The sequence below is a fragment of the Argopecten irradians genome, chromosome 1 (genome assembly GCF_041381155.1).
Source record: "Argopecten irradians isolate NY chromosome 1, Ai_NY, whole genome shotgun sequence".
NCBI lineage: Eukaryota > Metazoa > Mollusca > Bivalvia > Pectinida > Pectinidae > Argopecten > Argopecten irradians.
In genome coordinates, this window is record NC_091134.1 from 70,025,398 (window position 1) to 70,038,050 (window position 12,653).

Consider the following 12,653-nt stretch of genomic DNA (forward strand, 5'->3'; position numbering starts at 1 on the left):
ATCTGGTAAAATGATATCATAAATGTGATCTTTATTATCCTATATTGATAAAAAGAAAATACTGAAGCAATCCTAAATGATGAGAAATGCCAATGCAGGCATAGAAACACACACAAGATGAAGTAAGCAACTGAAGTGGTTGAAGAAAGGCACATTATTATTATTTATCTACCTTTGAGATTGTTAAACCCACAAACCCTATCAGAAGTCAGTAATTGTTTGTTTTTTCCTATTGTAGGTGATTATGTGTCAGGAAATACAGATGAGCGTGACGACGCACTCGCACAAATTTTTGTCGGAGCTGTCTCGTCACAACTACGTCACACCAACAAGCTACCTAGAACTGCTCAGCATCTTCTCCAAACTTGTCGGGATGAAAAAAACAGAACTCAGCACAGCGCGCAAACGTCTCAAAACTGGTCTGGATAAGGTATGTTTACATTAATACAGAACATAGTAGATCTGATGTATGGGACATGTTATCATAGTATAACATAAGTAAACTTGTTCAAACTTAACTAATTGAATTGTTATTTAATTTTAAATTCTAACAAGACCTTGACCTTTTGGTGTTATGGAATAATATCACAACCTTGACATTTCACAGCTGCTGACTACTGCGGATGAGGTTGACAAACTGTCATCTGAACTGGCCACTATGAAACCCCTTCTGGAGGATGCTGTCAAGGAGTCCATCCAAACTATGGAGCAAATCTCCAAGGATACGGTAAGTTATATGTCCAGGTCCACATCTCTTGTCAGAAGTTATTTCTGTATTAGTTCATTCATTCCTTGTATGTTGTTGAGGTAGGAAGCTTCCTTAATTAGAACTACCCTTGCTATAGGGCAATAATACACCAAACAAACATTAATAATGATTAGCAATGTTGATTATTTCCAGGTGGTCGCTAATGAAACCATGGAGACAGTAACAAAGGAGGAAGAGGCAGCTACAATCAAAGCTAAGGAGACACAAGCCATCGCTGATGATGCGCAGAGGGACCTTAACGAGGCCCTTCCTGCTCTGGTAGGTCTTATTTTCAGCTTTTATATGTCATTTCATAACTTAAGAAGGTTTAAATATGTAGGATTTACATTGTAAGCACACATGCTAGTTACAATGAAATTGTGAATTGTAAGATAAAAAAAGATTGTGCTGATGAGACTATCTGATGTGCTCTTCCTTTTACCTCTATGTTTGTCATTACCTTGTTAACCTTTGACCCCGTACAGGAAGCTGCTGTGGCGAGTCTGAAGTCCCTGAACAAGAATGACGTGGTTGAAGTGCGTGCCATGACCCGACCACCAGATGGTGTCAAGATGGTGATGGAGGCCGTGTGTATTATGAAGGCCATCAAACCCAAGAAGGTTCCTGGAGAGAAGGTGAGAAAAGAATACTTAATCAATGTCTTCTGTATTTTGACCAGAAAAAAGGAGAGTAGGATACTTGATCAGTATCTTCTGTATTCTGACCAGAAAAGATGAGAATAGTATCAGATACTTGATCAGTATCTTCTGTATTCTGACCAGAAAAGATGAGAATAGTATCAGATACTTGATCAGTATCTTCTGTATTCTGACCAGAAAAGATGAGAATAGTATCAGATGCTTAATCAGTATCTTCTGTATTCTGACCAGAAAAGATGAGAATAGTATCAGATACTTGATCAGTATCTTCTGTATTCTGACCAGAAAAGATGAGAATAGTATCAGATACTTAATCAGTATCTTCTGTATTCTGACCAGAAAAGATGAGAATAGTATCAGATACTTAATCAGTATCTTCTGTATTCTGACCAGAAAAGATGAGAATAGTATCAGATACTTAATCAGTATCTTCTGTATTCTGACCAGAAAAGATGAGAATAGTATCAGATACTTGATCAGTATCTTCTGTATTCTGACCAGAAAAGATGAGAATAGTATCAGATGCTTAATCAGTATCTTCTGTATTCTGACCAGAAAAGATGAGAATAGTATCAGATACTTGATCAGTATCTTCTGTATTCTGACCAGAAAAGATGAGAATAGTATCAGATACTTAATCAGTATCTTCTGTATTCTGACCAGAAAAGATGAGAATAGTATCAGATACTTGATCAGTATCTTCTGTATTCTGACCAGAAAAGATGAGAATAGTATCAGATGCTTAATCAATGTCATCTGTATTCTGGCCAGAAAAGATGAGAATAGGATACTCGATGGTTATCTTCTGTATTCTAACATGAGATTTTGAGAAAAATATCAGATAGGTAATTATAATCTCAGTTCTGACCAAGTTCAATGTAATTGTCAATTAGTTATGCTTATATTTGTTTATAGCCTGGTCAGAAAATTGATGACTACTGGGAGCCTGGTAAAGGTATGCTCAGCGACCCTGGCAAGTTCTTAGAAGGATTGTTTAAATACGACAAGGACAACATCGGTGATGATACCATCAAAAAGATCCAGTCATACATCGACGATGAGAACTTCACACCAGCAGCTATTGCAAAGGTAAAGTATTATGTTTATTTGCTCTGAATAACATCTTTAGGTATCAAGTGGTATTTTTTTCCAATTTCTGTTGATTTTGAGTATCTTTGTCTGTATTATACAGGTATCTAAAGCATGTACCTCTCTGTGTATGTGGGTCAGGGCCATGCACAAGTACCACTTCGTTGCTAAGGGAGTGGCCCCTAAAAGGGAGAAGTTGAGAGTGGCACAGGAAGAACTGGCCATAACTCAGAAGATTCTAGACGAGGCCAAGGCTCGACTCCACGATGTACAGGAGGGTATCCGCACTCTACAGGCCAAATATGATGACTGCGTTCGCAAGAAGGAAGAACTTGAGAACAAATGTACTGAGTGTGAAGGACGACTCGGCAGAGCAGACAAGGTCAGTTTATCATCATAAACTGGCATCGGCAAAATTTCTTTATCTTGTTTTTAGGAGTAAATTATTTCTGTAGTTGTTTTGTAAAAAAATAATGAATAAGAGAAAAATATTTTTCATTCCTTCAAATTAATAGCTTCATTCATTTTAGCTGATTGGCGGTCTGGCAGATGAGAAGGAGCGATGGAAGGAGTCAGTACTTAGGCTGGAGAAAATCATTGACAACTATGTTGGGGATGTTCTAGTGTCTGCTGGATATGTAGCTTATCTTGGACCCTTCACAGTAAATATATCCTTATAATGAAATCTGAAATACTGTAAAGCCTTTAGTCATATCTCTGGTTAGATGATTTATCTTTCGTCCTTCACAATAGATATATTCTTATGTGAAATCTTCTTCAGTAACATAAATCCATTACAACTTTTTTTGCAATTATTAATAGATACTAATGTTTTGTTATTACAAATTGCTATTTTTAGAGGAAATTTTAAAAAAAATCTATTTTAAAAGAAGTGAAGAAAAAATAAAAAATAATTACTTCAAGTTTGTTGTATAACATTTAAGAAAGTTGTGCCTAAAGTGTTAGTGGGCACACAAAGAGTGGGACACATTACATTCCTTAAGTGTCAATGGGCACACAAAGAGTGGGAAACATTACATTCCTTAAGTGTCAGTAGGCACACAAAGGGTGGGACACATTACATTCCTTAAATGTCAGTGGGCACACAAAGAGTGGGACACATTACATTCCTTAAGTGTCAGTGGGCACACAAAGAGTGGGAAACATTACATTCCTTAAGTGTTAGTGGGCACACAAAGAGTGGGGCACATTACATTCCTTAAATGTCAGTGGGCACACAAAGAGTGGGGCACATTACATTCCTTAAATGTCAGTGGGCACACAAAGAGTGGGACACATTACATTCCTTAAGTGTCAGTGGGCACACAAAGAGTGGGAAACATTACATTCCTTAAGTGTTAGTGGGCACACAAAGAGTGGGAAACATTACATTCCTTAAGTGTCAGTGGGCACACAAAGAGTGGGAAACATTACATTCCTTAAGTGTCAGTGGGCACACAAAGAGTGGGACACATTACATTCCCTAAGTGTCAGTGGGCACACAAAGAGTGGGAAACATTACATTCCTTAAGTGTCAGTGGGCACACAAAGAGTGGGAAACATTACATTCCTTAAGTGTCAGTGGGCACACAAAGAGTGGGAAACATTACATTCCTTAAGTGTCAGTGGGCACACAAAGAGTGGGAAACATTACATTCCTTAAGTGTCAGTGGGCACACAAAGAGTGGGACACATTACATTCCCTAAGTGTCAGTGGGCACACAAAGAGTGGGAAACATTACATTCCATTATCTTATTTAGGGTGAATACAGACAGAGCATGGAGAAGGAGTGGGTAGTAAAGCTAGATGAATTCAAAGTACCGAGGACAGAAGATCCTACCATTGTTTCTTGTCTTAGTGACCCAGTGAAAATCCGGAGCTGGCAGATTGCTGGTCTACCCAAGGACAACTTGTCTGTGGAGAATGGTGTCATTGTCCAATATGCACAGAGGTGGCCACTCTTCATTGATCCTCAGGGCCAGGCCAACAGATGGGTTAAAAACATGGTATGTACTCCAACATTAAGTTGTCTTCAACTTTGTACATGACTTTAACTTCTGAAATGTTTAAGATCCTTGTCAGATAACGATACTTGTCGGATTACGATCCTTGTTGGATTACAATCCTTGTTGGATTATGATCCTTGTTGGATTAAAATCCTTGTTGGATTAAAATCCTTGTTGGATTATGATCCTTGTTGGATTAAAATCCTTGTTGGATTACGATCCTTGTTGGATTACAATCCTTGTTGGATAACGATCCTTGTTGGATTACGATCCTTGTTGGATTACAATCCTTGTTGGATAACGATCCTTGTTGGATTATGATCCTTGTTGGATTACAATCCTTGTTGGATAACGATCCTTGTTGGATTACAATCCTTGTTGGATAACGATCCTTGTTGGATTATGATCCTTGTTGGATTACAATCCTTGCCTGTACACTTAAATAACATAATTTTGTGACCTTGTTATTGCAGGAGAAAGACAACACTCTGGATGTGATCAAGTTGTCTGATAAAGATTTCCTACGTAGTTTGGAGAATGCCATCAGATTTGGTAAACCCTGCCTACTGGAGAACATCAGTACAGAGCTTGACCCAGCATTGGAACCTATCCTTCTCAAACAGGTACAGCATCATCAAATATAAAAAATATATAAAAAAATAATCCCGCTGCTATTTTCCGAGTTCCGGATTTTGACGAACAAATTTTAAGTTTTATATTATTTTTCTCCTATTTTGGTTGCATAAACGCTTGAATCGATCGAAAAACAAAAGAAAAACATCAATGGCGTGGGATGTAAACATGCTTTCTACAAATGTAATTTTATAGCCGAAGTAAAGCAATAGGAAAGACAAAATTCTCTGTTGTGAAAGTTAAATCAGGAACAGGGGACGTCCTCTGCACGGCAGAAGATGTCTTTCAATGTTTTGCTAGAGTTGACAGTGATTGACGGTGATATTTTGAACGTATGATAACATTGCATTCTTCAAAACCACCAATTAAAGGTTGTTTCGAAATTGCTTCTCATTATATGACGTAAAATAATATGATGAGTTTGGTATGAAAATCATTGAATATATGGAAATTAGCACGTAATCGGGAGAAAACGATCTTGATTATTATATATTTTTAGGCCTAGAATCTTGTAGAAAATTAGCATTTGGTATTATGATGAACACAAGAAAAACACTTTCACTTACTTTGAAGCCTTCTGGTGATAAATGAAGCGGACATTTTTATTTTTTTTTATTTTTAAGTGTTAATTGTTTGTGTTATTTTTCATTAAAATATCATATCATAATTGTAGATTAGTGAGGGGTGCTTTTTTATAATATTTAATATTGTTGTGGTATTGTCACAGTTAAGTGAAACTTACATGAGAAACATCAATTATTATTGAATCATATATCGGAGAAATATCTGAATCATTTTAAGTCCATGCATGGGCTTAAAATGAAAATCTAGCCTAAATTGGTTGTTAACATTTTTTTCTAAGTGAAACAACTTCAATTTCCTATGACATGCATGAGATTTATTTAATGATGTTTAGCAATAGTTAAAATGATAATTAATTACCACCCCATCCTAAATATTTATTTTATATTTATACTATTTAGATGTTATATAAAACTGACAATATTGACAATGTAGATGTCATATGATGTGAACATACAAGATCAACAAGAATATTATAAACTACCCTTATATTCATTTCTACTACTATAAAAAGCTAGCAAAACATTTCAAGTACAAATATCACCTAAATATAATGAATTGGAACTTGTTAAATCCTACATATATTGAAATATAGCATTTTACATCCTGCTCGCTCTGATTTCTCCCAAAATGAGATATAAAAAGTTCAAAAACAACAATGTGGGTGTGTGGGTGTGGGTGTGTGTGTGGGTGTGGGTGCTTGCGTATGCGTGAGTGATTGTGTGATGGCGTACGGGTGAAAGTGTGTCTGAAGGTGTGTAGGTGGGTGTCTTTTGCATTCATGAGGATGCATCTGTGTGTGAGTGGTGGGGTAATAGTGTGATGAATGTCTGTGTGTACCATATATACATACATGTGGTGGTGAGTATAAAGGAGGGAGAGTGAGGGGTGTGGGCATTGATATAGAAATAGTATGGGTGTGATGTTATATGTGAGGATGTGTGTGCATATGTATAATCGTTATGTTTATGTTTGTGAGAAGGAATGTACTAAATGTATAAAAATAAATAAGACAAAAAGACTGATTTGTGTACTGCTCAAAACAGCGAATATTCTCTGATCTGAGTGAAAAAAAGGAAGAAAAAAAAAATGAAGAAAAAAAAAGTTAAAAAAAATTCCACCCTCTTGCTCCAGTTTTTAATTTCAAATTCCTGAAGAACTATTTTTCAAATTGGTGTGGCCTTATTTTTCAGCATATTGTGACAGTAGGCAACCTTTTTTCATCTAACTTGTGTCTTTTTCCTGACTGAGTTACACGACTTCAGGTCTGTGATATGCTAGCCAAATTGCTGTGATTTTGTTGTTATCATTTCCTGTCTATAACTTTATTTCTTCAGGTTTTCAAACAACAAGGAAGTATGGTAATCAAGCTTGGTGATGCTGTGATTCCTTACCACGACGACTTTAAGTTTTACATCACTACCAAACTTCCCAATCCTCACTACACCCCAGAGGTCTCAACAAAGGTCACGCTGGTCAACTTCACACTGTCACCAAGGTAACAACCAATCATTGTTGTTCTGTTTACTGTTAGAGTTATAATCTTGTGATGAGACTTTAACTTTGTCATTCACACAGTGTAGTTGTGAATTCTGGCAGACATTATGATTGTTTCCTTTAATTTATATTTAATGTTTTGGGAAACCAGTCAAATTTGTGATCTAGATAAATATAAAGTTACATGTTATATATTGACATTAGTAGCCAAACATCTAGATAAATATAAAGTTAAATGTTATATATTGACATTAGTAGCCAAACATCTAGATAAATATAAAGTTACATGTTATATATTGACCTATTAGTAGCCAAACATCTAGATAAATATAAAGTTAAATGTTATATATTGACCTATTAGTAGCCAAACATCTAGATAAATATAAAGTTATATGTTATGTATTGACCTATTAGTAGCCAAACATCTAGATAAATATAAAGTTACATGTTATATATTGACATTAGTAGCCAAACATCTAGATATATATAAAGTTATATGTTATGTATTGACCTATTAGTAGCCAAACATCTAGATAAATATAAAGTTACATGTTATATATTGACATTAGTAGCCAAACATCTAGATAAATATAAAGTTATATGTTATGTATTGACCTATTAGTAGCCAAACATCTAGATAAATATAAAGTTACATGTTATATATTGACCTATTAATTAGTAGCCAAACATCTAGATAAATATAAAATTACATGTTATGTATTGACCTATTAGTAGCCAAACATCTAGATAAATATAAAGTTATATGTCATATATTGACCTATTGATTAATTCGGAGTAAAGAATCTTATCAGATATTAAAGTTAAATGACTTTGACCTTACCCTCCCACAGTGGCCTTGAAGACCAGATGTTGGGTATCGTGGTGGCTGAAGAGAGACCTGATCTAGAGGAAGCCAAGAACCATTTGATTGTCAGTAATGCTAAGATGAAGCAGGAACTGAAAGAGATTGAGGATAAAATCCTGTTTAAGCTGAGTACCTCAGAAGGTAGCCCTGTAGACGATGTCGACCTCATTGCAACACTGGAGGCCTCCAAGATTAAATCACAGGAAATCAAGGTTAGTGCTGAACAGCCAACAGGTTTTAGTTAATATCATGTCATGTGTGATTTTAGGTAATACACAATTTTAAACTAGCCTCTGATTTTAGATATCATTTTTCCTAAATTGTGTAGTGATATAACAAATGTGCTGTTATAGGCAAAGGTGATCGTAGCTGAGCAGACTGAGAAGGACATTGATGTAACAAGAAGTCAGTACATTCCTGTCGCTGTTAACACACAGATACTGTTCTTCTGTGTGGCTGACATGGCCAACATTGATCCCATGTACCAGTACTCCCTCGAGTGGTTCATCAACATTTTCCTTGGTGGAATCACACATGCAGAACGAGCAGGTAATACAGAAGGAGCTCCATCTAAGTTAAACATTTGTGTGCCATCTGTTCTCCTCTTTGTGTGAAAATAAGGTAAAGTTACAGTAGTTGCTTATAAAAGTTAAATTATTCAATCAGGTGTTAGCAAGGAACAAGCCCTGTAGCACACATTTACAGTGACTAAAGTTTCATTTATAAACAAAGTCACATGTATTATTTCTTCCAAAAACATTTGGGGTCAAAAAGCGTGATTTTGTATATTTTTGTGGTAGCAACAATTAAGTCTTTATTTCTTTTGAATTAAAATAAAACTTTTTTGAATTTGCAGACAATCTTCCCCAGAGAGTGAAGAACATCAATGAATACTTCACCTTCAGTCTGTACAGTAATGTGTGCCGCTCCCTGTTTGAGAAACACAAACTGCTCTTCTCTTTCCTCCTGTGCACCAGAATCAAGATGAACAAAGGACTCATCAATATGGTTGGTTTTGTTCCTGAAACTTTGTTATCATAGAATATATTCTGACATCAATATGGTAGGTTTTGTTCTGAAACTTTGTTATCATAGAACATATTGTGACATCAATATGGTAGGTTTTGTTCTAAAACTTTGTTATCTTAGAATATATTGTGACATCAATATGGTAGGTTTTGTTCTGAAATTTTGTTATCATAGAATATATTCTGACATCAATATGGTAGGTTTTGTTCTAAAACTTTGTTATCATAGAACATATTGTGACATCAATATGGTAGGTTTTGTTCTAAAACTTTGTTATCTTAGAATATATTGTGACATCAATATGGTAGGTTTTGTTCTGAAATTTTGGTATCATAGAACATATTGTGACATCAATATGGTAGGTTTTGTTCTGAAACTTTGTTATCAAAGAACATATTGTGATATCAATATGGTAGGTTTTGTTCTGAAACTTTGTTATCATAGAATATATTCTGACATCAATATGGTAAATATTGTCCTGAAACTTTGTTATCGTAGAACATATTCTGACATCAATATGGTAGATATTGTCCTGAAACTTTGTTATCGTAGAACATATTCTGACATCAATATGGTAGATTAACCTTATCTTGAATGATCACATGATGTTGATGATGAGAATCCTGTTTTATGATGTTACAATGTTTGTCTGTAGGATGAATGGCGTTTTATGTTGGCGGGTGGCATTATCAAACCAAAGGTGTTGGACAACCCAGCTCCTGAGTGGATATCAGCACGATCCTGGAGTGATATCCTTACCACTGGAGTCCTCGACAAATTCAAAACATATGCTGATGACTTCAAGAACAATGTAGATGGTTTTAAGAGGATCTTTGACAGCAGTGATCCACACAAGTAGGAACAATTTAATTTACAATTTGCATTGTGTTATCACTTACTGGACTATAACACTAAATGTCAAGGTCATACCTACCTGATCATACCAATACACGATGTGATATTCCTTTTTATTCCACATGAAATTTACTGTAATTTCTGAGGATCATCGTTTTGTCTTACAGGGAAGATTTGCCAGGAGAATGGAATGACAGCTTAGACTCCTTCCAGAAGATGATTGTCCTGAAGTGTCTGCGACCTGATAAAATAACCAATGCCATGCAGGAATATGTGGCCAGTAACCTTGGCCAGAGATTTATAGAGCCACAGGTAGGTCATTTTATAAATAGATATATGTTACCAGGTTATGCAATGAATAGGTACATTAAAACAGGTAGGTTAAAATTCAAACCAATGGATGAATAAATTGATTGCGTTACAAAAAAAACCCAAAATTCATTTGTTCTTGAAAATTTCTAATTTTGTTATTATAAGCCTTTCACACAAAGAAAGTATCAACATGAACTTGATATTTTACTTACAGACAGCTGACCTTCACCTTGTGTACAAGGATTCCTCCCCTACGACACCGCTCATCTTCGTTCTGTCCACGGGTACCGATCCTGCTGCTGATCTGTATAAGTTCGCAGAAGAAATGAGGTTCACAAAGAAACTAAGTGCTATTTCTCTAGGTCAAGGCCAGGTGAGTGAACAAATGTCTCTGGGTTTGCTAATTACTGTTATGAAATTTATTCACAGGTAATTGACATCCCTTGATAACCCAAAGAGTTTGGGAATGTAATTGTAAAAATTATAGCTTAAATAGAGCTTAATAAACATTTATCATATAGATGTTAATATATATGTTTGATTCATTGCTTACTTGGCTTTTACTATACAAATGCTCATTGTGATGTTTGTAGGGTCCCCGAGCTGAGGCGATGATGAGGAGTGCTATGGAGAGAGGTAAATGGGTCTTCTTCCAGAACTGTCACTTGGCCCCCAGTTGGATGCCCACACTAGAGAGATTGATCGAACAGATAGACCCAGATAAGGTTTGTACACATTGATATCTCCTTTTGTATATGAAGTATTTACTTGTTTAGATAAATGATATTAAAGAGAAATAATGTAAGAAAATTTGGAAAGAACTTAATACTTTCAACAAAGAGACATATAGAATTGAAAATTTCTGCATTTTCTTCTGCACTTCAGTATATATAGTGTCACTAAAATTGTTTTTCTGGGTACAGGTGCACCGAGACTTCCGTTTATGGCTGACCAGTATGCCGAGTGCCATGTTCCCAGTCTACATCTTGCAGAATGGGTCCAAGATGACCGTGGAGCCACCACGTGGTTTAAAGGCCAACCTACTCAAGTCCTACACAGGATTCTCAGACGATATGCTCAATGCCTGTGGGGATAAGGTTTGAATTCCGATTTAATATTATATATATATCATTTAGAGTTATTATTTTTACTTAATGGATTATTAGTACCAATTGATTAGATTTCATGAATTTTAAATTTGAATTTTGTTTATTTATTTATTAATCAAATTCATTTCATAAAACAATAATATGCTTAAAACAATACATTATATGTTAAACATATTGAAACGTGTAATTGATCTGATTTCAGACACCAACATTTAAAATGCTGCTGTTCTCACTCTGTGTCTATCATGGTGTGGTGATTGAGAGGAGGAAGTTTGGAGCTCTTGGTTTCAACATTCCATACGAGTTTACTGATGGTGATTTGCGTATCTGCGTGAGCCAGCTGAAGATGTTTTTAATGGAGTACTCTGATATCCCATACAAGGTATAGTTCAAATATTAACATATGTTGTAAAAAATAAATGAAAAAGTATATAAAATCCCAATTGTTAGAAAGGAAAATTTGTTTTGAAATCTCTGATTTTTGTTTTACTGTGTCCCTTGATTGTTTTGTGGGTTCTCACAGGTGCTTGTGTACACCGCGGGACACATTAACTATGGAGGCCGTGTCACTGACGACTGGGACAGACGCTGTATGATGACGATTCTTGGCGACTTTTACAGACCCATGGTCCTTGAGGATGGGCACAAGTTCTCGGAATCAGGAATCTACTATCAAATCGACACATCTAACGACCATAATGTAATTACGTGATACATCATTAGTGCATGCGTTTAGTCTAGCTACAGCCAAACGCTGACGATGTGTCAGTCCCGGCCGTAGTAGGATAGGTAGCACATGCCCATTACACTGGGTGTATCACAGTTAACTTATGGACGTTGGAGCGAGAGATTTGAGTGAATGTTGATGCTAGCTTTCTAACAAAGAACACATTTTCGACACAGAATGAGAGTGAAATTATCACTTTATCTAGAAATGAGATTTTTCACATGCATCAAAAATGTCATTCCTTACCAAGTCAACAAATTGTTTTTAATTGCTTGGGATTTCACAATGCTGAAAACTGACATTTTATGACAGTTTATGAAATGTGTTCTTTGATGAAGCGTTTGTCTGAGAGAGTTTGTGTTTGTAGTTCTAATCCTCAAGGTCATTGTTATCTGTAACAATGGCCTAAATAGTTTATATATCATTCTGTAATGATGGTACAATTAAAGTCTGCTAATCAACCTACTACATAATTAATTTACTATGATAAAGATTCTTGTCTGCTGTTCATCATTAGAAAATGGGATGGGGAGATACAACG

General features: G+C 35.6%; 1 protein-coding gene across 6 annotated transcripts in view; it reads left to right on the plus strand.

The window, feature by feature from the left end:
- LOC138306911 (dynein axonemal heavy chain 1-like) overlaps positions 1–12,653 on the plus strand; it is a 126,839-nt gene that overhangs the window by 61,167 nt on the left and 53,019 nt on the right. For all 6 annotated transcript variants that reach the window (XM_069247488.1, XM_069247505.1, XM_069247522.1 and 3 more), the window contains 20 exons: positions 239–430; positions 608–727; positions 902–1,027; positions 1,234–1,383; positions 2,323–2,496; positions 2,600–2,878; positions 3,027–3,158; positions 4,258–4,503; positions 4,977–5,126; positions 7,056–7,216; positions 8,067–8,292; positions 8,434–8,629; positions 8,937–9,088; positions 9,765–9,964; positions 10,132–10,276; positions 10,491–10,649; positions 10,870–11,001; positions 11,200–11,373; positions 11,588–11,767; positions 11,909–12,085. In XM_069247488.1, coding sequence (XP_069103589.1) covers positions 239–430; positions 608–727; positions 902–1,027; positions 1,234–1,383; positions 2,323–2,496; positions 2,600–2,878; positions 3,027–3,158; positions 4,258–4,503; positions 4,977–5,126; positions 7,056–7,216; positions 8,067–8,292; positions 8,434–8,629; positions 8,937–9,088; positions 9,765–9,964; positions 10,132–10,276; positions 10,491–10,649; positions 10,870–11,001; positions 11,200–11,373; positions 11,588–11,767; positions 11,909–12,085 — 3,471 coding nt within the window. The remainder of the gene's footprint in view (positions 1–238; positions 431–607; positions 728–901; positions 1,028–1,233; positions 1,384–2,322; positions 2,497–2,599; positions 2,879–3,026; positions 3,159–4,257; positions 4,504–4,976; positions 5,127–7,055; positions 7,217–8,066; positions 8,293–8,433; positions 8,630–8,936; positions 9,089–9,764; positions 9,965–10,131; positions 10,277–10,490; positions 10,650–10,869; positions 11,002–11,199; positions 11,374–11,587; positions 11,768–11,908; positions 12,086–12,653) is intronic.